Source organism: Euprymna scolopes, chromosome 35, assembly GCF_053919585.1.
Source record: "Euprymna scolopes isolate OS-2025 chromosome 35, ASM5391958v1, whole genome shotgun sequence".
NCBI classification, from domain to species: Eukaryota; Metazoa; Mollusca; class Cephalopoda; order Sepiida; family Sepiolidae; genus Euprymna; species Euprymna scolopes.
In genome coordinates this window covers 24,955,021-24,981,126 of record NC_136516.1, presented here as the reverse complement: position 1 = coordinate 24,981,126, position 26,106 = coordinate 24,955,021, and the positions used below count along the sequence as shown (strand labels likewise).

At 34.7% G+C, this 26,106-nt stretch overlaps 1 protein-coding gene across 1 annotated transcript in view; it reads right to left on the bottom strand.

Annotated features, from left to right (window-relative positions):
- Positions 1-26,106, bottom strand: part of LOC145259597 (uncharacterized) — a 258,287-nt gene that overhangs the window by 89,631 nt on the left and 142,550 nt on the right. The window contains exons 14-16 of the mRNA XM_080117250.1: positions 15,109-15,351; positions 6,721-6,928; positions 4,274-4,437 (exon numbers count right to left, since the gene is read on the bottom strand). Coding sequence (XP_079973376.1) covers positions 4,274-4,437; positions 6,721-6,928; positions 15,109-15,351 — 615 coding nt within the window. The remainder of the gene's footprint in view (positions 1-4,273; positions 4,438-6,720; positions 6,929-15,108; positions 15,352-26,106) is intronic.

Below are 26,106 nucleotides of genomic sequence, written 5' to 3'. Positions count from 1 at the left end.
ATTAAAGTACTTGTAGAATAGGCAGAGGGATACAATATTTTGTCGATGGGACAGAGGCTGAAAACTAGATGACAGTTCAGGACCTATCAGGTTGGCGACTCTCTTTTGAACCTTGTCTAGGAGAGACAAGCAGTAGATGCACCAGCCCAAATGTGACAACAGTACTTCATACATGGGCGAATGGTGGCCTTATAGAGGTACAGGATACTTTCAAGGGTAAGTAGCTTTCTAGCACGGTAGAGAGAGCCCACCTTTTTTGCAGCAACCTTGGCAATGCTCTCAATGTATCTATTCCAGTTCATGTTCCCTGTAAACGTTAGCCGAGGAGTTTAAAAGAAGTACTTTCAGGCAATGTGTTCTTGGCCATTGCTATTGGTGGTAGAGAAGGTTTCTTGTAGTTATTGAAGGAAACAAGCTTAGTTTTAGCAGCATTGAATGTGACCAACCATTTTTGTCCCCATTCCACTACAGATTGGAGGTCATCCTCTAGTGTTTCTGCCATTTCCTTAGATATGTGTTCATTTATTTTCCCCTTATGCCTGTTATAAAGCGTGGTGTCATCAGCAAATATACCCATCTCCAAAACAATTTTATCAGGAGGTCATTTATGAATATTAGGAATAATAAAGGTCCAAGGATAGACCCTTGAGGTACTCCCACATTTATGCTATATTGTTTTGATGTACGACCGTCGAGGACAACTTGGATTTTTCTCTTACTTAAGAAGGATTTAAATTACATTATGTATTCTTCCAGTGATTCCATATGATCCAATTTTCCTAAGAAGACCATCATGCCATACCCTGTCAAAAGCCTTAGATATATCAAAGGCTACCGCTCTACCCTCCACTGTTTTGTCTAGTGAACGGTATAACGGGTTCTGAGACTACAGTTAAGATATCTGCTGTTGAACGGGCTTGCCTAAATCAACATTTTTTGTTGGTCAGGAGTTTAGCAGCTGTTAGGTGTTGGACTAGGGTTTGATTAAGGACACAAATATTTTGTTGAAAAGCGGGAGGAGGCTAATGGGGCGATAATTTAGTAGGTCAGTTCTTTCACCAGAATTCTCGTACCACAGAAGCGGTTTTCCAGCAGTCGGGAAAGCAAGATTTGTTAAGGCATTTATTGTAAAGTTTGGAGAGAACTGGAGCAACCTCAGCAAAGCATTTTTTAATAGCACAGCCGGGATGAGGTCTAGTCCACATGCTTTTAAGATGTCTAGGTTTTTTATTATAGCATGTACCTGAGAAGGAGTGATTTTCAAATCGTCTAGTGTGGCGTCTGTCTGCAAAGGAAAGTCGGGGAGGGAGTGGTGTGCCGGGTCCAGTGTGGAGTTTGAAGCAAACCGACTGGCACCTCCGACTTGGACCTGCTGGACTATTTCGTTTGGTCATATGTCGAAAATATCACAAACATGATCTCCTACAATACCAAAGTCAGGCTGATCACCATCGTCCGCTGAGTGTTTGCCAAGCTCCCACTGGTGCTTGGGAGAAAAGGCATGCTCCCAGTTCCGGACCTGTATCGAGGCAGTGATTGTGGCTGAAGGCGGCTACATTGATTAGATGTCAGCTTACTACATACTCAAATTACCTGGATTGATTTTTTCAATAAAAGTTTTAAAATAAATCTGTAGTGTTGTTTTCTTAAAGGCGACACTTTTATCATTCCACCCTGTGCATAGAAATGCCATCACATGCTGGGGGAGGGGACAAAACGGGTTTCTAGTCAGTTGAAACCAAGGAGCAAAAGAGGCGACATACATTTGAAAATATAGGGACAATCTAAACGAATGGCATCCAGATGTCTGCCGTCTGCAATATATTGCAATATATTTTCAGTATTTACTTAAACAGTGTTCACTTTGTCAGTAGAACTTAATAATAGTATGAATACCTACATACAAGTCAATCAGATTCCCATTTTTAGACCTAAATAGCATTGCATCTAACATATCAAGATATCAGTGATTTATGGAAGCACATAATAAAAAATAAAGACAAAAATATTTCGCTCGTACATTTCAGAATCCAGACATAAACATCAATTTTGCTTGTTGAATATTATGCAAGCCTGTAATGTAATTATTATTAAAGTAATTATTATTAAAGTAATTATTATTAAAGTAATTATTATTAAAGTAATTATTATAAAAGTAATTATTAAAATTTATTATTAAAGTAATTATTATTAAAGTAATTATTATTAAAGTAATTATTATTATGCAAGCCTGTAAAGTAATTATTATTAGACTAATTATTATTAAAGTAATTATTAAAATTTATTATTAAAGTAATTATTATTAAAGTAATTCTTATTAAAGTAATTATTATTATGCAAGCCTGTAAAGTAATTATTATTATTAAACTAATTATTATTAAAGTAATTATTAAAAATTATAGTAATTATTAAAATTTATTATTAAAGTAATCATTATTAAAGTAATTCTTATTAAAGTAATTATTATTATGCAAGCTTGTAAAGTAATTATTATTAAACTAATTATTATTAAAGTAATTATTAAAAATTAAAGTAATTATTAAAATTTATTATTAAAGTAATTATTATTAAAGTAATTCTTATTAAAGTAATTATTATTATGCAAGCCTGTAATGTAATTATTATTAAAGTAATTCTTATTAAAATAATTATTAAAATTTATTATTAAAGTAATGATTATTAAAGTAATTCTCTAAAATTTATTATTAAAGTAATTCTTATTAAAGTAATTATTATTAAAGTAATTATTATTAAAGTAATTATTAAAAATTAAAGTAATTATTAAAATTTATTATTAAAGTAATTATAATTAAAGTAATTCTTATTAAAGTAATTATTATTATGCAAGCCTGTAAAGTAATTATTATTAAAGTAATTATTATTAAAGTAATTATTAAAATTTATTATTAAAGTAATTATTATTAAAGTAATTCTTATTAAAGTAATTATTATTATGCAAGCCTGTAAAGTAATTATTATTAAACTAATTATTATTAAAGTAATTATTAAAATTTATTATTAAAGTAATTATTATTAAAGTAATTCTTATTAAAGTAATTATTATTATGCAAGCCTGTAAAGTAATTATTATTAAACTAATTATTATTAAAGTAATTATTAAAATTTATTATTAAAGTAATTATTATTAAAGTAATTCTTATTAAAGTAATTATTATTATGCAAGCCTGTAAAGTAATTATTATTAAACTAATTATTATTAAAGTAATTATTAAAATTTATTATTAAAGTCTATCGCATAGTTACATTTTCTTTTTCGTGGCAGTTGCAGCTGACATTATTTTGACTGAAATTATATCATATATTATTTGAACAAAATTTATAGAGTGATCTCCTCTTCCATTTAAACCATTTCTTTTAGATACCTTATAAATAATGCTGAATACCATATACATATATTATTCCTTAATTGGAATTCATTTTTGAGATGAGCATTATATATTGATTTATTTTTATTTCGGACTATTAGTCTCATCTTTATTAGTTGCTGTTTTTTTTTTATTTTTTATTTTTATTCACAACGTTTCGGCCAACTATTCCTCTTCGGGGCCCGTGGCGCAGTTGATAGAGACGTTGAATCTCTACGGTTCCAGATGAGCATTGTCTGAAGATAGCGGTTTCAATCCCACCCAAAGCGTGCCAGAGGTTAATTGGTCAAAATGTGGTGAGACGACAACAACTACGGATGGCAGTGATGGCTGAGAATGCAGTTAGGAGATTCGAAGTTCCTATCCGTCGCGGTTACCACCTGACGAAGGCCAGAGGAATAGTTGGCCGAAACGTTGTGAATAAACAAAAAAAAAAACAATAAAAAAAAAGATTAAAAAAAAACAACAACTAATAAAGATGAGACTTATAGTCCGAAATAAAAAATAAATTAATAATCTGAATACCATAATTTAACATTTAAACAATATCTATCTATATGTTTATATAGACTACAATGTATTGTGGACCACGTCACTGCGGGAATGCATGTGAAACTTTCTCCCGGTGCACCACGTGGGTGCCAAGAGCAGGTAATTGATCGATTTGATTTAAAAACGAGCGATTTCACAGATGTCCATGAGAATAAAAATCTGGGAGTGTGAAATATTTGTTAATCATCATTCAATCCCGGACAAGTCGAGTCTCCCTGCTAGTAGTATGAATAATCAATCCTCGTGCCAAAAATTCTGAAACCAACATTTTTTTAGTGGTTGTTGTTGTCGTTGTTGTTGTTGTTGTTGTTGTGCTGCTGCTGATGCTGACTTACCATCATATCCAGTTTTGCAGGTGCATCGCAATTGTTCATAGAACTGTTCTTCTTTATCCACATCTTCAGGATGGCATACACCGTTGCCAGAGCAACCGCTGCACAGAATAACTTTCAGTGGGAATCCTCCGGAACTTTTATTTTTACTGTCAATTGCAATGACACTGTCAAGAGAAGAAGAAAAAAAAAAAAGAAAAAAATCTTGAAAAAAAACAAAACAAAACAAAACAAAACAAAAGATCGATCAGAAATCAAGAACCATAGCTGATATCGTAGGAGTGATCATCTTTATTGAAAAACTAGTGAGGATACTTTACGTTTTGAAAACGTATATATATTGTTTTTTAACAAGGGAGTTATCACTTATCAAGGCGCAAAGGCCACTCGAGGATAAGGATTAATTAATGTAGAATGATAATGGTGTAAATTGGGTAGAATTTGGATTATTTAAGGAGACGGATCAACAAGAACTTGAAGGCTACAATATTGTAATTAGTTTGGAAGCAGACCAGTGGAACAGTGCTTCCCAGGCGGGTAGTTTTAGAAAAGACGAAATGATAGGAAATGCTGAGCAGCTCCTGCCCAGATGTGGCAACAGTAATCCATTTTACATTTGTACTTGGTTTTTATACAGATAGAGGATTGCATCGGCAATGAGATATTTACTGGAGCGGTAGAATGATCCAACCATTTTTCCAATGATCTTGACAACATTAGGAATATATCACTGCCAGTATTTAGAAGACAGTTTACTTTCCAGCCATCAACGTTGACATTAATATATATTCTTTTCTGATAAATCAATTTTACCTCCATTCAACTCAGAAAAAGGTTCCGCAGGTGTAGGGAGCGGATAGTTATGATCTTTTAAGCAATTATTTAGTCCAGTTAAGAAATCCGCACATGCCCTAATCTTTTTCTTTTTCTTTTTTACATATAATGTGGGTGATGCTCACTCAGAGTAGTACACTTTTTTAATTACTCCATTTCTGACATCAATATATTTTCTTTTCTTACAATTCATGAACTCTCTTTTAGATCTGATGGCATTTATTCTTTCAGGCTTAAGCTTTTTGTTTCTTTTTGTATACTATTGATTTGTGACCTTTATGCCCGCATTCATAGCATATTTTATTTTTAAAGTAGCACTCTTTTGTGAAATGATTTTTTTACCCCACATGTTCTACAGTATTTTTTTACATATGTACTTTTTACTTTGTACTTTTTTCTTCAATTCTTATATTATCCTGTTTTTAATTCAACAGCTTTTTACAATTTTCCTTCCGTAACCTTTTGTAAAATTATGTCAGTCTCAAGATTCATGATTGATAATATGCTTTAACGAATCTCTTTATCTGTAGCGGCTGTTAAACCCTGAACAAATATTAAACATTTGAACATATCTTCTTTCAGGTCTTTTATCCTGAATAATTTACATTTGGCATTTACTTTTCCTGCATAAGCAATAAAATCCTCCTCATCTTGTTTCACAATATTTAGACACTAATGACGCGTATAAAATAAACTGTGCCGTTCCCTGAAAATTCTCGATAATATATCTATCGTTTCATTAAAATAACTATCTTCATTTTTTTTTTGCTGAGTCGAATATAAAAATTAAGAATATGGTTTTTGTTTAACCTAGCAACGAATATTGAATCATTCTTTCATTGTTGACGTATTTTTGTGTGTGCTGATGCAACACACGAGTCAAGAAAGTAATAAATTAATAAATTGTCCGAACTTTGTGAGAATGTAAAAATGTTCTAGAATAAAAGCAATATTTGTAACTGTATGTATAGTCGCGAGTACGTTATATATATTTTTTAAAATAGTCTGATAGGATTTGAATTAAAATGTGTAATGAAAAGCAAGAGAGAGAAATCTTTCTCTGACTGATGCAGGATGTCATTTTTACAGAAAAATGTTTCTTTCTTTTTTTCTGTTTGTTGTTTTAATCAGTTCCATGAATATATCTGATGCAACATGTATTTTTTCTTTGGTAATTTATCGAGGGAGATTTATAAGCTTCAGGTGTTCAAAATCATATTAATGGTATAACATCACGAGACAGAGCGAGCGGTCGGGTGCTGGTCTGACTCAACTGATTTAGTTTCGCGCGCAGTGCCTTTTTTATGTTTTAAACCGGCTCCAGCAAAAGCTGCCAGAAAATGTTTTTTGAAATTCGATTTCTTTGATGCCGATTGGATGAAAAGTCAACAGCTTTATCACGTGGGGTGTTTTCAACGACGTCCATGACAATTACCAAGTTTTTCTATTTATGATGTAATATTTGCGTGGGTATGAATAACAGATGGACGCCCAACTGGAACGCTCCCTGTCCAGTCACTCTAATGTCTGCGGTGAGTCGCTGCAGGATGTGTTTAGTTTTATGAGTGATTTCTGTGCTCATTTTTTATTTATTTGAAAACTAAATGAATTCTTACCTGATGGTTACGATTTCCAGTGCTGGGATGAGAATAGTCAGGTTGTAATTGTATCCACTTCTGCTCACCTGGATGTATTTGCTGCCATCTTGGATTTTGATCCGGACGTCGTCCATGTCTTTGTCCGTTACAGAAATTTCCCAAACAATCGACTCCATTACAATGATGTTAAGTTCATTCGTTCCGTTAATTACCGGGGCATGGTTTTCTGGAAAGAAAATAGGAAAACAGAAAATAAAATAGATAAATACAAAAAAAACGACATATAATTCATGGCAGGCTGTGTGGCGAATTTTCACTCAGTCTTACACAGCTTTCCTCTTATAGAAACTAGCATTGGTACCCGGCATTACTTGGGGTCATAAAAACTAAGTAAAACATGTTAAATAGTTTTTAAATTGTTCCCCTCACCTAGAGAATTGTTTTTTTTTACACAAGGAGTTAACAAAAAAGTAAGAGGCCTTCCGTAATTTTTATATAATTTAGTTATTTTTGTATAATTTAGTTATTTTTGTATAATTTAGTTATTTTTGTATACTATTTATAATCATGGTGACTTTTTAAAATCTGGGTGATTTATCGAAAATTTTGGTGATTTTTATATCATTTAGTTATTTTTGTATACTATTTATAATCATGGTGACTTTTTAAAATCTGGGTGATTTATCGAAAATCTTGGTGATTTTTATATCATTTAGTTATTTTTGTATACTATTTATAATCATGGTGACTTTTTAAAATCTGGGTGATTTATCGAAAATTTTGGTGATTTTTATATCATTTAGTTATTTTTGTATACTATTTATAATCATGGTGACTTTTTAAAATCTGGGTGATTTATCGAAAATTTTGGTGATTTTTATATCATTTAGTTATTTTTGTATACTATTTATAATCATGGTGACTTTTTAAAATCTGGGTGATTTATCGAAAATCTTGGTGATTTTTATATCATTTAGTTATTTTTGTATACTATTTATAATCATGCTGACTTTTTAAAATCTGGGTGATTTATCGAAAATTTTGGTGATTTTTATATCATTTAGTTATTTTTGTATACTATTTATAATCATGATGACTTTTTAAAATCTGGGTGATTTATCGAAAATCTTGGTGATTTTTATATCATTTAGTTATTTTTGTATACTATTTATAATCATGGTGACTTTTTAAAATCTGGGTGATTTATCGAAAATTTTGGTGATTTTTATATCATTTAGTTATTTTTGTATACTATTTATAATCATGATGACTGTTTAAAATCTGGGTGATTTATCGAAAATCTTGGTGATTTTTATATCATTTAGTTATTTTTGTATAATTTATAATCATATTGATTTTTTTAGATTCTATGTATATTTTGTATAATTTGTGTGATTTATTGATAATTTTGGTGATTTTTGTATAATTTATAATCATATTAATTTTAAAAAAATATTTTGCGTACATGTTGCATAATCTGTGTGATTTATCTATAATTTAGGTGATTTTTGTATACTTTCGGTGATTTTTGTATAATTTATAATCATATTTATTTTTTCATAATTTGGGCAAATTGTGTATAACATAGGCTATTTTTCTATAATTTACTTATTTTAGTATAATCTATAATCATAGTCATTGTTATATAATATGATGTTTTTGATTATTTGTGTAATTTTTGAATAATATGATGATTTTTAATATTTGTGTATTTTTATATAATTTGATATTTTTAATATTTTTTGCAATTGTTGCATAATATGAAGATTTTTTTAATATTTTGTTAAATTTTAGTATAATCTGATAGTTTTTTTAAAAAATAAAAATGCAATTGTTGCATAATCTGACGATTTTTTGATATTTTGTGTAATTTTTTATAATCTGATGATTTTTTAATATTTTGTGTAATTGTTGCATGATTTGATGATTTTTAATATTTTGTGTAATTTTTGCACAAAATGATGCTTTTTTAATATTTTGTGTAATTTTTGCACAAAATGATGCTTTTTTAATATTTTGTGTAATTGTTGCACAAAATGATGCTTTTTTAATATTTTGTGTAATTTTTGTATAATCTGATGATTTTTTATTATTTTGCGTAATTTTTGCATAATCTGATAATTTTTTTATATTTTGTGCAATCTTTATATAATGTGATGATATTTTAATATTTTGTGTAATTTAGTATAACATGATGATTTTTTTAATATTTTGTGTAATTTAGTATAATCTGATGATTTTTTTAATATTTTTGTAATTGTTGCACATTTCGATGATTTTTTAATATTTTGTGTAATTTTTTTATAATCTGATTATTTTATATTATTTCGTGTAATTGTTACATGATTTCATGATTTTTTAAAATATTTTGAGTAATTTTTTATAATCTGATAATTTTAAAAATATTTTATGTAAGTTTTGCATGATTTCATGATTCTTTAAATATTTTGGGTAATTATTTGATAATCTGATGATTTTTTAATATTTTGTGTAATTTGTGTGATTTTTTAAATATTTTCTGTAGTTTTTGTATAATCTGATTATGTTTTAATATTTTTTGTAATTTAATCGTAATCTGATGATTTTTTAAATCTTTTGTGTAATTTTTCAATAATCTGATTATTTCTAATATTTTGTGTAATTTTTGTATAATATAATGATTGTTAATATTCGGTGTAATTGTTGCATAATATGAAAATTTTTAATATTTTGTGTAATTTTTGTATAATGTGATGATTTTTTTAATAATCTGAGCATATTGAAACTTTTTGGGCAATTGTTGCATAATATGATGATTTTTCAAGATTTTGTGTAATTTTTGTATTATCTGATTATTTTTTATTATTTCGTGTAATTGTTGCATAATAAGATGTTTTTTTTATATTTTGTGTAATTTTTGCATGATATGATGATCTTTTAATATTTTGTGCAATTTTTGCATAATATGATGTCTTTTTATATATTTTGTGTAATTTTTACATAATGTGATGATTTAAAAAAAAATATTTTGCGTTATTTTGGCATAATCTGATGATTTTTGTATATATTTTGTATATAGCTGAAAACATCTCTCAATAATAGAAACTAACTTTGTACCTTCAACTTTATTCGCACCTACTAAAACCAGCCCATATATCCATTTACCAAATTACACATGACTCAAAACTTACTGTTTTATCCGTACTATATTGCACTCGCATCTCATGCCATGCTATCATCTAAAATATAGTTTGGGCACAACTCGTAGTTCAATTCTTAACACCTACTCACACTTTAATGTTATACTAGACCCAAGCTCACATGAATAAAAAAAAATAAATAAAAAAAAAATAATAAAAATATATATATATAAAAGAGAAAGCCTCAAACCACATTATCTCCTCCTAACAAGCCTCCTTACAATCATAGTTGCTTACACTGCATGAGCTCTACTCAACCCCTTTATCCAGTAACAATGAAATAACAATGTCCCTAATCCACTTTGAGGAGTGTAACTATTTAGCAGATATAACCTCTACAAACTAACCCAATAACATTAACTAACCACGCGGGGTCGCAGAAATACCTGGATTAGAACCCAGGCGCGGAGCAAACCCTCTCAGTGGTGACGGACCCAGTAGATCTTTCCAGATCATCTGTCTAGGAGAAGGAAAACTCTGAAACTAAACCAAAGAGGAGGGAGGCCTCTTCAGTCTTGGATGACAACCTTCCTAGAGCTGGTGACTCAAACAAATTACCGGTTTACAAACCTAAATTGCTTAAGGAGTAGATAGGTCCTGCCTATCGCCCGGCTTCCATACTCCTTCTTTGCCTATTAGTCAGGCGCAGAGATACTATCACAGTGATTCGACAGAAACACCCATTGGTAGATCTTGTTTCTTGTCTAGGGCAATGAACGCCGTTTCCCCACTCCCGACACACCCCACCCCTAAAGCTGGGCACTTGAGAATGCTTGAGTACCATATATGCCTGAGCAATTAGATTGGGTTGACCTTCCTCTGATGGGTTGAGGGTACCAGATTGACAGTTACTGGCTGCTGTTTCCGACTGGTAGTACAGGAGCCCTAACTCTTTGGTAGCGCTTAGAGCGGCTGCTCCATCAACAGTTGTATAATATCAGGATGTTTGCAGTGCCATGGTGCGCATGGAAAGGGACCCTGCACTCATCCCCGGTGGGCTTTCCTGAGGCCACAGTCCTAGTTGATGGAGGGTCAGCTGATGGTCTACTTGTAATGCATGTGTGATATTCTGCATAACCTCCTGTTCGGCTTCCCCTAACCTAACTGAAACTCGTTAAAAAACATGATGACAGTACAATCTAAAAGTAAGCATAAACCAGGCTTAGGGTCAAACAAATCCAACTTGCCTCCTCCCTTGAGGCTTGCATTCACAAATATCCGTGTGCTTAGAACTAATTTAGCTGATGTTGAAGCATTTCTCCTAACAAATACCCCGGATATCTTAGCACTAAGTGAGACTAACCTACACTCCTCCATCCCCTCTAACTACTTTAACATGCCTGGATATCTCCCACTCTGCCGTAAGGACTCTGACAGACATATGCACGGACTTGGAGTTTACATTCGTAATACCCTTCCCTTGACTAGAGAAACAAACCTAGAAACGGATGATCAAGCCTTTATGTGCTTTAGACTAATCATGCAACACAACATAAGCTACTTTTACTTTCTCTACCGCTCTCCCTCGACCCAAGACTGCACCATAATAAACAAAGTATCTGACAGCATAGACACAGCACTCTCCTTCGACACTAGCGCCCAAGTACATGTATTTGGCGACTTTAATGTCCATCACAAAAACTGGCTTGGATTCTCTACTTACACAGATGCTGCAGGCAGCGCAACTCATAGCTTCTCTGTATCTCACTCCCTATCGCAAATTGTTACTTTTCCAACCCGTTTCCCTGATCAGGAAGAACAACACGCATCACTATTAGATCTGTTTTTGACCACAGTTCCTGATGATTGTGTAACGAAAGCCGACAGCCCACTTGGGAACGCTGATCATGCAGTGATAATGGTTGAAATCGCCCTAAACTCTAGACCCAAAACTGAAGAGCCAGTGCTCAAAACAACGAGATATTATAAAAAGGCTGACTGGGAAGCCATCAGAGATCTTATCAGAGACGCCCCATGGGAAATATTTTTTCTCTTCCTGCTGAACAGTGTGCAACCGAGACCATTGAATGGTTCAAAACTGTAATCGAAGCGCATGTTCCCATGCGGAAATTCTATAGCAAGCCCCACTCTCCCCAATGGTTTACTTCGACTTGCGCAACTGCCATTGCTCAAAGGCAGCATGCATTCCGCAGGTTTAACTGACATAAGTCCAGTTCAAACAGACAGAAGTACATAGAAGCTAGAAGTAACGTTAAGAAAGAAATAGCGACAGCTAAGAGGGAATTTACGGAAACCACTAAAAAATGCATCGAAGCACAAAAACTAGGAACTCGTGACTTCTGGAAAATCTACAACAGTGTAGTAAATAATGGGCAATCAACAATTCCCCCACTTACCAACAATCACAAGGTTCTTTGCTCAGCAACCGAGAAGGCTAACATGCTTGCCAGTCGGTTTGCCTCAAACTCCACACTGGACCCTCTAAACCACCCCCTACCTCAATTTCCTATGCAGACAGACGCCACGCTAGACGATCTGATAATCACCCCTGCTCAGGTGCATGCTATCATAAAAAACCTTGACACTTCAAAAGCATGTGGACCCGACCTCATCCCAGCTGTGCTGTTAAAAATGTGCTCAGCCGAAGTAGCTCCAGTTCTCTCGAAACTCTACAACAAATGCCTTAATGAATCTTGCTTTTCGGGCTGTTGGAAAACTGCTTCTGTGGTACCAGTATTCAAGAATTCTGGCGAAAGAACTGACCCATTAAATTATCGCCCTATTAGCCTCCTCCCACTTTTTGCCAAAATATTTGAGACCTTAATTAACCATGCTCTAGTCCAGCACCTTACAGATGCTAAACTTCTGACCGACCAACAATATGGATTTAGACAAGCCCGTTCCACGGCAGACATCCTCACTGTAATCTCTGAACGCATATACCATTCACTGGACAAAGAGGGAGAGGGCAGAGCGGTAGCTCTAGATATATCTAAGGCTTTTGACAGGGTATGGCATGAGGGTCTCCTCAGGAAGATTAGATCTTACGGTATCACTGGTAGAATACTTAACATAATTAAATCCTTCTTAGATAAGAGAAAAATTCAGGTTGTCCTCGACGGTCGTACATCTAAACAATATGATATAAATGCGGGAGTGCCCCAGGGATCTATCCTTGGACCTCTGCTGTTCCTGATATTCATAAATGACCTCCCCGACAAAATTGCCTCTGAGATGGGTATATATGCTGATGACACCACACTCTATAGCAGGCATGACAGGAAAACAAATGAACATATATCTAAAGTAATGGCAGAAACACTAGAGGATGACCTCCAATCAGTAGTGGAATGGGGACAAAAATGGATGGTCACGTTCAATGCCGCCAAGACAAAACAGGTTTCATTCAATAATTACAAGAAACCTTCTCTACCACCTATAGCAATGGCCAACGACTCTTTATCTGAGAGTACGTCTCTCAAGCTCCTTGGCCTAACGTTCACAGGAAACATGAGTTGGAACAATTACATCGAGGGCATTGCCAGGGCCGCTGCGAGGAAGGTGGGCTCTCTCTACCGTGCTAGAAAACTTCTAACACCCGAAAGTATCGTGTACCTCTATAAGGCCACTATTCGCCCATGTATGGAGTATTGCTGTCATATTTGGGCTGGTGCATCGGCTACTAGTCTCTCGTTCCTTGACAGGGTTCAAAAGAGAGTCGCAAATCTGATCGGCCCTAAACTGGCATCTAAACTTCAGCCTCTGTCCCATCATCGAAACGTTGCATCCCTCTGCCTGTTCTACAAGTATTATAATGGTGAATGCTCTGAAGAACTGCAAGTACTTGTGCCCCCACGACGTGAACACACTCGACAGACCCGACAAGCTGCAAAATCCCACCCCCACACTGTAGAGATCCCTAGATGTAAAAGATCTTTCTACTCCAGAAGTTTCTTCCCCAGAACTGCTAGACTTTGGAATTCCATTCCAGGTCACTGCTTCCCCAACTGTACTGACATGCATAAGTTCAAGTGCAACGTGAACCAACATCTCGCTGCCCTAATCCCTACATAGTACCCCAGTAGATGTTTCCCCTGATAGTAGCCCCCTACACCAAAGTGGCAATGTGCCTTGTTTGGGGTGAAAATGTAAAAAAAAAAAAAATATATATATATATATATTTGGTGTTATTTTTGCATATTTTGCGTATTTTTCTTATATTTATGTAATTTTCGCATTATCATGATTTTTAATATTTTGTGTAATTGTTGCATAATATGACGAATTTTTATTATTTTCTGTAATTTTTGCATAATATGATGATTTTTTAATAATTTGTGTAATTTTTGACTAACCTGATTATTTTTTAATATTTAGTAATTTCTTATTATCTAATGATTTTTTAATATTTTGTATAATTTTTGCATTATCCGATGATTTTTTTAATATTTTGTGTAATTTTTGTATCATCCGATGATTTTTTTAATATTTTGTGTAATTTTTGTATCATCCGATGATTTTTTTAATATTTTGTGTAATTTTTGTATTATCTGATTATTTCTTTATATTTCCTGTAATATTTGTATAATTTGATAATTTTTAAATATTTTATGCAATTTTTGTATAATCTGATGATTTTTGAATATTTTGTGTAATTTTTTATAATCTGATGGGTTTTTAAAAATATTTTGTGTAATTTTTGCATAATCTGATGATTTTTTAATATTTTATGTAATTGTTGCAAATTTAATATTAGGTGTAATTTTTGCATAATCTGATTATTTTTTTTGATATTTTGTGTAGTTTTTTATAATCTGATGATTTTTTAATATTTTGTGCCATGTTTTATAATCTGATGATTTTTTAATATTTTGTGTAATTTTTATAATCTGATGATTTTTTAATATTTTGTGTAATTTTTATAATCTGATGATTTTTTAATATTTTATGTAATTGTTGCAAATTCTATATTAGGTGTAATTTTTTCATAATCTGATGAATTTTTAATATTTTGTATAATTTTTTATAATCTGATGATTTTTTAATATTTTGTGTAATTTTTTATAATCTGATGATTTTTTAATATTTTATGTAATTGTTGCAAATCTGATGATTTTTTAATATTTCGTGTAATTTTGTCATAATCTGGTTATTTTTCTATAATTTTGTGAGTTTTGTGTAATCTTTCTCATTTTTCAGCATTAGTTCTTAAGTGGTGTGTGCTATCCTTTTTTACAAAGAAATATACAACAAAAGCCTAACTCACTTGAGAACTGTAAAATCTCCTCTGCCAATTGCGCAGATGATAGTGTTTGTTCGGCCAGCTTTTTGTTTTCAGTGGCGATGAAATCAAAAATACATGCAGCATTTTCTTCGCCTTGGCAAATTTGTACCGCTTCTGCATATTTTGGTGACGTTTTATCCAGAAACAACGGCCGAAACGACTTGTCGATATAATCATCCCTCGTTTGACCAGCAGGATACGTGAAAAGGGATTGATTAATTAACCCTGAAAATAGCCATAAGAGAAAAACTTAACGTTTAGTTATAAATCGCATTGAAATTTTGGAAACTTTGCTTTGTTGGTTTCTATGAATCAATTATACACTCGTTATGTAAACGGTTATACAGAGCGATAAATAAATAAAAGGATCAAACCAGGCTATGTGTTCATCAACATTTCATCTACATTGCAAGACTTCCTCTGCAGAAACGAGATTAATAAAAACAAAATACAAGTGCAAATATTTGATGTAATGAAATGTATGACCCTCTTCTTTTTTTGTTTTTTTTATAACGTCGTATAGCCGTTAATATATTTAAAAAGACATGATGCAATTCATATTCTTTTTGAAACAAATACGTCTGTTATAATTCAAATATGGATGTGTAACTGAAATAAAATGAATGTATTTTTGTTATGTAATGTATTGGCTGATTCTATGTATTAATTATTACAGGAGGTGTTTTCTATAGTGTGAGAGGGTTATGTTCTTTAAATAGGAGTTTACTTAGTAATGCCCATCATCATGGAAACTTCCACGATGTTTAATTGTGCTTGAATTTACGATGAGCGCTGATTCAAAAAATCTTCGTTACGTTTTTTTTTTTTTAAATAAATTTAACTATTTTTGTTTGATTGTGCCGCAATGGATGAGAGAATAGTGCATTCAAAGAATTGCCATTTCTTATATCTCTTTTATGTTCATTGAGTCTTTTCTCTAATCTACGTTGGGTTTCACCAACATATATATGATGGCAATTTTGACACGCGGACTTCTTGAATCAGCGCTTATTGTAAATTCAAGCACAATTAAACACTGTAGAGGTTTCTTTAACGTATCGCTATTAATAAGTAAACTCCTATTAAAAGAACATAATTTACTTTTAGGCAAAGATTAACCCTCTCATACTATAGAAAACCCCTCCTATAATAATTGGTACATATAATCAGTCAATAAATTACATAACAAAAATACACTCATTTCATTTCAGTACACATCCATATTTGAATTATAACGGACATATTTATTCCAAAAAGAATATGATTTTTTTTTTACATAGGAGTTACTCGAGAGGCCACTCCAGGATAAAGGTTAACGAGTGCACAGTAGGTAATGGGACAATATAGTAGTAATCGTTAGCGGAAATTTGGTAAATTGGATTACTTAAGGGAATGGCTCATCAAGAATTTGTTTACATTGGACTTGAAGACAATCAAATTGTAGTCAGTTGGAAAGCCGAAAAACGAGAGAGTTCCGCAGGCATGCAGCTCTAAGAAAGAAACTTTGTTCATGGAATCTATGTTTAGGGTTAGACACAGATAAAGAGTGGGAGAAATTATTGATAGTGGTTTCAGATAGACGAGTGTTTCTCATAAAATTTTAGTGAGGGGGTGACTATATATTGGAACTCAGATGAACATTTGTCATGAAAATAGCGATAAAGCAGGTTCGCAAGGTCGCTTCTGTGAGAAAGAGGTTGCAGGGGAGAGAAAATGGCATCTGCTACTAGGCTACAAAGTCTATTTTGAACTCTGTCAAGGCAAGATAATGTCTTTCGAGCAGTTCCTGCCCAGATGTGGCAACAGTACTCAATCCTTGCTCCTTGCACGTACCTGGCTCTTATATACGTAGAGAATAGCATCAGCAATGAGATATCTATTGGCTTGAAGAAGGATATTACCATTTTTCCAGCGACCTTGACAACGGATTTAATGTATGTGTTCCATTTCAGATCAGGAGTAAAGGTCAAGCCCAGAAGCTTGTCAAAACATGGAGCCTCCCCAAGACGAGAGTCATTCATTTCAATTGCTGCCAGATGGGGATCACAGCGTTGATGATGTTAAGATAGAAGCTTGGTTTTAGAGACATTAAAAGTAACTAGCAACTTCTTTCTCCATTGTACCACGTGCTCAAGATAAGAGGAAAGAGAATTAGAGAGAACTTGGTCGTTTATGGTTTTTGATGTGCTACCATACATGGTATTGTCATCAGCATAAATGTCTACAAATGATGTAAGGATGTGATTTGAAAGATTATTAATGTAGATCAGGAAGAGAGTTGGGCCCAAGACGACACCTTAGGGACTCCAGCATTAATACTGTGAGCTTTTGATTTCTGCTCTTATAAAATGATTTGATAATTGAGAAGACATTTCCAGCTCTACCGTAGCTGGAGATCTTGTGAAGTAGATTTCTTCTCTATTTAACACAGATTCCAGCAATTTATTCATGATGCACAGGAGACTTGTTGGTATGTACTGAGAGGGAGATGACCGATCACCTGAATTCTTAAATACAGGGTATACTAATGAGATTTTTAGGGCGTTGGGAAGCAATTCTCCTGAAGACAATGCTTAAACAGCTTTGTAAGTATAGGAGCTAGTTCTGGTTGAAGCTTTTTGAGCACTATAATAGGAATACTGTCAGGGCCAGTGGCTTTACTGGATTCAAGGTTTTTGATTTGCTTGGCAACATCAATCACAGCTATTTGTTTGTCGCATGGTGTGTTTTCTGATACAGAAGGAACTACTGGAGGTTGGAGGCCTTGGTCGCATATGGTAGAATTAGCTGCAAAGTTCTTAACAAATAGTTTGGTCTTGTTTAATGCTAACGAAATTCCCTTAGGTTCATTGATGATAGTTGTTTTTTTTTTTTACATAGGCATCACCACATTATCAAGGCGAACAGGCCACTCAAGGATAAGAGTTAAAGAGTGTACAGTAGAAATTGGACAATATAGTAATCATTAGTAATGAAAATTTGGTAAATTTGATAACTTATATAGAACGGCTCATCAAGAACTTATTTACATTAGACTTGAACACAACCATATTGTAGTCAGCCGGAAAGCAGGAAAACGGAAGACAATTCCACAGGCGTGCAGTTCTAAGAAAGAAGCTTTGTTCATGGAATACGTTTAGGTTTAGGCACAGATAAAGAGTGGGAGGAATTGTTGATAGTGTTTACAGCTAGACGAGTGTTTCTTGTGAAAGTTTGGCGAGCGGGGACCATAGATTGAAGCTCAGTCGAACACTTTCCATGAAAATAACGATACATCAGAGACAAGCTCGCAACATCTCTTCTGTGAGATAGAGGTTGCAGGGAAGAGAAAAGGACATCTATGAGGCTACGAAATCTATTTTGAACTCTATCAAGGCAGGACAAGTCCTTTCTAGCAGCTCCTGCCCAGATGTGGCAACAGTATTCCATCCTTGGACGTACTTGGCTCTTATATAGATAGAGAATAGCATCAGCAGTGAGATATCTACCGGATCGATAGAAAGATCCCACCATTTTTCCAGCGGCTTTGGCAACAGATTTGATGTACGTGTTCCATTTAAGATTAGGAGTAATGGTCAAGCCCAGAAGCTTGTCACAACTTGAGGCCTCCTGAAGACGAGAGCCATTCATTTCAATTGATGCCAGATGTGGATCAGAATGTTGATGATGTAAAGAGATTGCGATAGAGCACACACATCTGTTCATGATCCTGTTTGCTATTTGCCAAAACTGGTGGGAACCAAGCCGCTGCTCAGCTACTTTGAACTTAATGGACTGAGCATACAACTCTCTCGCATTCCTTATTACTCTTTTACAATGGTTGCTGCCAGTCCTGAAAGTGGCTTTAGTCTCAGTACATTTATTATGTTGGAATAAATGGAAAAACTGATTTCTGTGCACAAAGGCAGCAGCACATTCTGAAGAGAACCACGACTGGCTGTTAAGTTTTTGCTGGAGTTTTTTTGGAGGGTATGAAACAATATCTACAATTAACCATTCCGCCAGGTCTGATACTATAGAGGACTCATCCTTTTTAAACATGGAACGCAGAGGTAGATCTGATATAAATGTATGGAAGCTATCCCAGTCAGCCATACAGTATCAGTATACTGTATGATGGAGAGATACGTCTGAGGACTTATTACATTTCCTTTTTATCTTAACTATAAGAACAGAGTGGTTGGAATATCCCACTGGAGACAGAATGGAAGATGAAAATCGCTTAGGACAAGTTGTGAGACTTGTGTACTGGCCGTCGGTGTCGGGCACAAAAGTGGGTTCATGAACAATCTGAGTAATGTCATAAACAATGGCGAAATCGTGAGAGAACCTCCCCTCAGCATCGATCTTGTTTGACTGGTTTAACCATTCTACATTGTGAACATTGAAATCTCCACAGACGTGAATGTTAGTCGAAAAATGAGCAGACAGGATCTAGTTAATTTTTTCAGATATGCTTTTAAAGATAGTAACTCCGCTGCCATAGATGCGATAAAGAGCAAATATAAATGCGGTATGTGTGAGCAAGTGCAACCCGGAAGCACATATAGGGTAGTTTAGGATCTTCTCTGGAGATGTCCCTACCACATGGAAAGCTATCTTTAATGCAGGCACATATTCTATGGCCAGAGCGATCTTTGGGGGCCAGATTTGGAAGTATCTGTTAATTATGAATTCATCTAGGGAAATAGTCAGTTGGAAGAATAGGTTTGGTTTAGTCTCCTGTAATTGGGTTTCAATCTCTGGAAGATTGGGAGGTAGACCCCTGATGTTGGAGAAGGAGACATATTAGGAGTCTACGTTGAATGTTAGAGATCTGGGTTTAATCGTGTATTCTTTCTGGATACTTTTCATGATGGAGGTTTGGGATTTATGGAAGAGATCGACAGGCTTGATTAGAGCAGGGAAGAGAGGGAAAGTAAGAGAGAGAAAAAAACGAAGAAAGATATATTTTTGTAGCACATGATAAGGTAAAGCCATAATTACTTACTAATATGGCATTGCGAAGACCCTCCAGAAGCGATTGCATGGTTCAGAATCCATTCACCAAATGGCAATACAGCAGCCCCAGTACTTTGCACTTGCTGATAGGACGGCCTCCTTAGTGGTTAATCCAAGATTCGGGTCCATGACTATCAGGCGGATAACGTCAATCCAGATGAAACGTTTCCCTTACTAGTGATATGGCCACAAAGATAGATATAGAAACAGAAAATTTCCATCTCTGGCGACTGTTCATGTAAAATACTGCCAACCGAGAATACAGCCTTAACTTTGTCAGAAAAATCACTCATTAGAAATGAGGACTGAGGGACAAATAAGGAGAAGTGAGAGTAACGGAAGCTGCTGATAGTGCATCTGCGATGCATTGTCGACTCTCCATTAAAAAATGATGATAATAACTAATAATTTAATATAAGTGCAATTGACGTGTTTAAGGGAAAGGATCATGATAGATTCCCCTGCCACTAAGTGAAAATAAATAGAATCGTCGAATCTATTTATGTTATATTTAAAATCAATTTAGTAGATATAATGAGGGACGAGAAAATCTATTATTAAATAAAACAATTAAATAAAAATATAAATTAAAAACTGAAATAAATATATATATTTTTTATTCATGTTCACCTCTTACAAAGCATATCGCCACTTGGACGTAAGGGGCTACTATTTGGGGCCATGTCTAGGAAAGATTAACAAGATATTTGTTTATGTTACATTTAAACTACTGCATATCAGTACAGCCAGGGAAGCAGGCAGCAGGAAGGGAATTCCAAAGTCTAGCTGTTCGAGGGAAGAAACTATTAGAATAGAAAGCTTTCTGGCATTAAGAGAGAACAATAGTGAAGGGGTGAGATCTTGTTGCTAAGCGGGTGTGTCGGAGATATGTACGTCGAGGGGGTACAAGTGAAACGAGTTCATCAGAACACATTCTATTAAAATATTTGTAAAACAGGCACAGTGATGCAACATTGCGGCGATGAGACACGAGCTGGAGCTTAGTTGATAAAGAGGGAGAGATGTGGCAACAATACTCCGTGCATGGTATGCGAATGGTGGCCTTGCAGAGGTACAGGATACTCTCAGGCGTGAGCAATGTTCTAACTCGATAGAGGTAACTCACCTTCTTTGCTGCAGCCTTTGCAATGTCCTCTATGTATTTGCTCCAGTTCATATCGTCCGGAAATGTTAGGCCGAGGAGTTTGAAGGTAGAATTCTCAGATAGAGTGCTATTTGTCATGGATATAGGGGGTTAGAAAGGCGTCTTGTAATTGTTAAAGGAGAGCAGCTTAGTTTTACTAGCATTAAATGTTACCATCCATTTGCGGCGCCATTCCATAATGGTCTGGAGGTCATTTTCTAACAATTCTGCCATTGTCTTAGATTTGTGTACATCTGTTCTTCCCGCATGCATATTATAGAGCGTTGTATCATCAGCAAATATACCCATTTCGGACACAATATTATCAGGGAGGTCGTTTATAAATATCAGGAATAATAATGGTCCAAGGATCGACCCCTGAGGCACTCTCATATTAATGTTATGTACGTCCATCAATGACAACCTGTATGCTTCTATTAGCTAAGAAGGATCTAATTATATTTAGTATACGTCCAGTTATACCATACGATTTAATTTTCATTAGCAGCCCTTTGTGCCAGACTTTGTCAAAGGCCTTGGATATATCAAGATCTATAGTCCAGGCTTTGTCCGCCTTATCCAGTACATGGTAAATGCGTTCAGAGATGACTGTTAAAATATTTCCAATAGGACGACATTGTCTGAATCCATACTGTTTGTCAGAGAGAAGATTTACTTTTGCGAGGTACTGAACTAGTGCTTGATTAGTTAAGGTCTCAAAGATTTTAGCGAAGAGGGGGAAGAGATTAATGAGGCGATAATTTAGAGGGTCTGTTCTTTCACTAGAATTCTTGTACAGAAGCCATCTTTCAGCTATTAGGGAAGCAAGATTCAGCAAGGCATTTATTGTAGAGCTTGGAAAGTATGGGGGCTAGCTTGGCTGAACATTTTTTAATTAGTAATACAGGGATGAGATCAGGTCCACACACCGTTGAAGTGTCTAAGTTTTTTATGATATTGCAAACATGAGAAGGGGATGATTTTTACATCATAGGGAAATTTGGAAGGGAGATGTTTGTTGGCTCTAAGGTGGAGTTGGAGGCAAATCGCCGGGCAAGCAGTTCCGCCTTCTCCATTGCCGTGCATGCAACCTTCTGGTTGTTGCTCAGTGGAGGAATTACTGATTGCCCTTTATTCACTACACTATTATAGATTTTCTTGAAATCACGAGTCTCTATCTTTTGCGATTCAATGCATTTCCTGATTATTTTAGCATGCTTTCTTTTGACTGTTGCTATTTCACTCTTACAATGATTTCTAGCATCTATGAATTTTGCCTATTTGTATTTGACTTATGACATACAAACCGGCGAAATGCATGCTGTCTTTGTGCAATGGCAGCTGCACAATCTGTAGTGAAGCATGGGGTTGAGTGGGGCTTGCTATATTATTTCCGTGTGGGAACATGTGCTTTAATGCCCACTTTGCACCATTCAGTTGCCTCATTGGCATACTGTTCAGCAGGAAGAGAGAAGATATTGGTCCATGGGGCATTTCGGATGTGTTCTCTAATGGCTTCCTTGTCAGCCCTGTTATAGTAGCTTGTTGTTTTGAGCAATGGTTCCTCACCTTTAGGTTGGAATTTAAATGTGATGTCAACTGCTACCACTATGTTGTATGCATTTCCTAGCGGACTGTGGGCATTAGTTAAACAATTTTCAGGTACTGTGGTGAGAAATAGGTCTAGAAGTGAAACCTGCTGTGGTTCACGATCTGGTAGGTGGGTTGGGAACATTACTGCCTGTGTGAGGGAATGGGCTATAGAGAAGTTATAAATAGAGCGTTCAGCTGCATTTGTGTAACCTGAGAAACCAAGCCAATTTTTATGGTGGACATTAAAGTCACCAAACGCATGTATTTGGGCGTTACTATCTGGGGGGGGGGGTGCTGCATCTATACTATCAGAGACATGATCGATTAGGGTACAATCCTGGCTTGAGGGATAATGGAGGAGAAAATATAAGTAATTAACACAGTGATGACATGTTAGTCGAAAGTAAATAAAAGCCCGGTCATCCGATTCAAGATTTTTATGTCCATAAATCATCACACTGCATACACATGCCTTATAGCTTCGTCCCTTGGTCGAGTTAATAAATAAATAATAAATAAATAATAAAGGTTTCCATATGAAATTGCATTCAGATTCCCAAGTTAATATAAACATTTGCATTTAATAATAAAAAATATGTAAAAATGAAATAAATATTGCGACAACTTATCTGCCAAGGCTGCTGCAAAAAGGTGGGCTCTCTCTACTGTGCTAGAAAATTACTTATGCCTGAAAGTATCCTATACCTCTATAAGGCCACCATTCGCCCGTGTATGGAGTACTGTTGTCACATTTGGGCTGGTGCATCTGCTGCTTGTCTCTCACTCCTGGACAGGGTTCAAAAGAGAGTCGTCAACCTGAGAGGTCCTGAACTGTCATCTAGGCTCCAGTCTCTGTCCCATCAACAAAATGTTGAATCCCTCTTCCTGTTCTACAAGTACTTTAATGGTGAGTGCTCTGATGAACTGCAAGCACTTGCACCTCTTCGACGTGACTACCCCCGACAAACCCGACAAGCAACTAAGTCCCACTCCTTTACAGTAGAGATCCCTAGGTGTAAGAAAACCTTTACTCCAATAGTTTCTTCCCCAGAACTGCAAGTCTTTGGAACTCCCTTCCGGGATTCTGCTTTCCCAACTGTACTGATATGCAGAAGTTCAAGTGTAATGTGAACAAACATCTTGCTACTCATCTTCCTTCATAATGCCCCGCGCAAATTATGTCCCCGATAGTAGCCCCCTACTTCAAAGTGGCACTGTGCCTTGTTTGGGGTGAAAATTGAAAAAAAAATTAAGCTTTTGTCATCAGTACAAATTATTAAAGATAATCTGTGTTCCAAGATTTTTAAAAAAATTAACCGTCGAACACGTGATCTTGTTCAAAATTGGACTACTGATGTTTTGAGGAACGACAGATACAGGAAAGGGTGGGGGTTAAAGAGAATAGAATTGTTGAGTCCATTTATGCTATATTTAACATCAACTTGCTAGGTATAATGAGTACATTCAGAAACGAAAAAATCTATTTTTAATTAAAACAATCAAATAAGATATAAATTAAAAACTGAAATAAATATAGTTAATATTAAAATTTGCGTTTAATAATATAAATATAAAAATAAAATAAATATTGCAACAACTTATTGCATCATGTCTTTTCAAATATATTAACGGCTATATAACGTTATGAAAAACGTACTCTCTTTCACAACGCTATGCAACCTCCTTTTTGGAATTTCCAATAACTTTTTTCTTTTCTAAAATGGAACAAGGTCATACATTTCATTACATCAAAAATATAATATCAAATATTTGTATTATCGTATCATATTATCGTATCATATTATCGTATTATTTGTTGTATGTTTGAGTGTTTTGTTTTCTTATTCTCATTCATTCAGAGAAAGTTTCGCAATGAAGACGAAACGTTAATGAACACATAGCTTGGTTTGTTCCTTTTTTATCTCTCTATTTTGTGGGAATACTATTTCCATTATTCTCATAAAATGGCTATATGTAACAGTTTGGGGGTTCCTTTCCTATAATACTAGCGGGAGGTACCCGCCATTGCCCGGGTGTTTAGAGGTATGTGTGTTGGGGGGGGAAATCAAAACAAAAGAATAAGCGAAGTAATAATCTTGTTTAAATATTCAAAAAACGAACAAAAACAAAACAAAAAAAGTCTTAAGACGAAGGTAGGCTCGAACACAAAGCCTTGAAGTTAATAGTCTGATGACATAACACGACACCGTGAAGGCAATCATTTTAGACTGGTGGCTTTCTAGGTCAAATCTCATGCTATAGCAGCAGCAGGAGCAGCAGTAGAGAGAAAACGAATTCACAGTGCGAATTTTCTAAGATAAAAGTCGCTGAAATAAAAGATTTTTACGACGTCATTTCGTAAGTGTTACATATTATCATCTCGATAGCATATAAAAAGTAATAAGAAATAGTACCCCCCTCCCGAGAATCCCAGCGAAAAAAGCCTTTTGCGGACATACACAAAAAATGCACACACACACACATTTTCGCTTTTATATATATAGATGAAATTTATAACACGAACGTACATATACACACATACACATGCACGCACACATACATACAAGCATACATACACACATACACACATACACACACACTTGCACACATACACACACAAACACATCTACACACACCTACACACATAAAAAAGCCTTTTGCGGACATACACAAAAAATGCACACATACACATGCACGCACACATAAATACAAGCATACATACAGACATACACACATGCACACAAACTTGCACACATACACACACACAAACACATCTATACACACCTACACACATAAAAAAAGCCTTTTGCGGACATACACAAAAAATGCACACATACACATGCACACACACATACATACAAGCATACATACAGACATACACACACACACACACTTGCACAGATACACACACAAACACATCTACACACACACATAGAAACACACACATACACACACATACAAATACACACATACACACATACATACAAACATGGATCGCAATTGATTTACAATTGTTTTTTTGTGTTGTTTTATCATTGTCATGGAGTCGGATTCAAACATGGCCAGTTTCTTTTTAGATATTTTTTATGAAATTTACTTGTCTGTTGTATTAATGAAGCTATTCACACATTCGTGGTTAAAAGAAAGATCTTGAATACCTACTGGAGAGTGTCCTAGGTTCCTCTGTACATCGTTTTTCTCCATGAAATGCACGTCCTCAACCCTCACTCACCAAGTTTTAT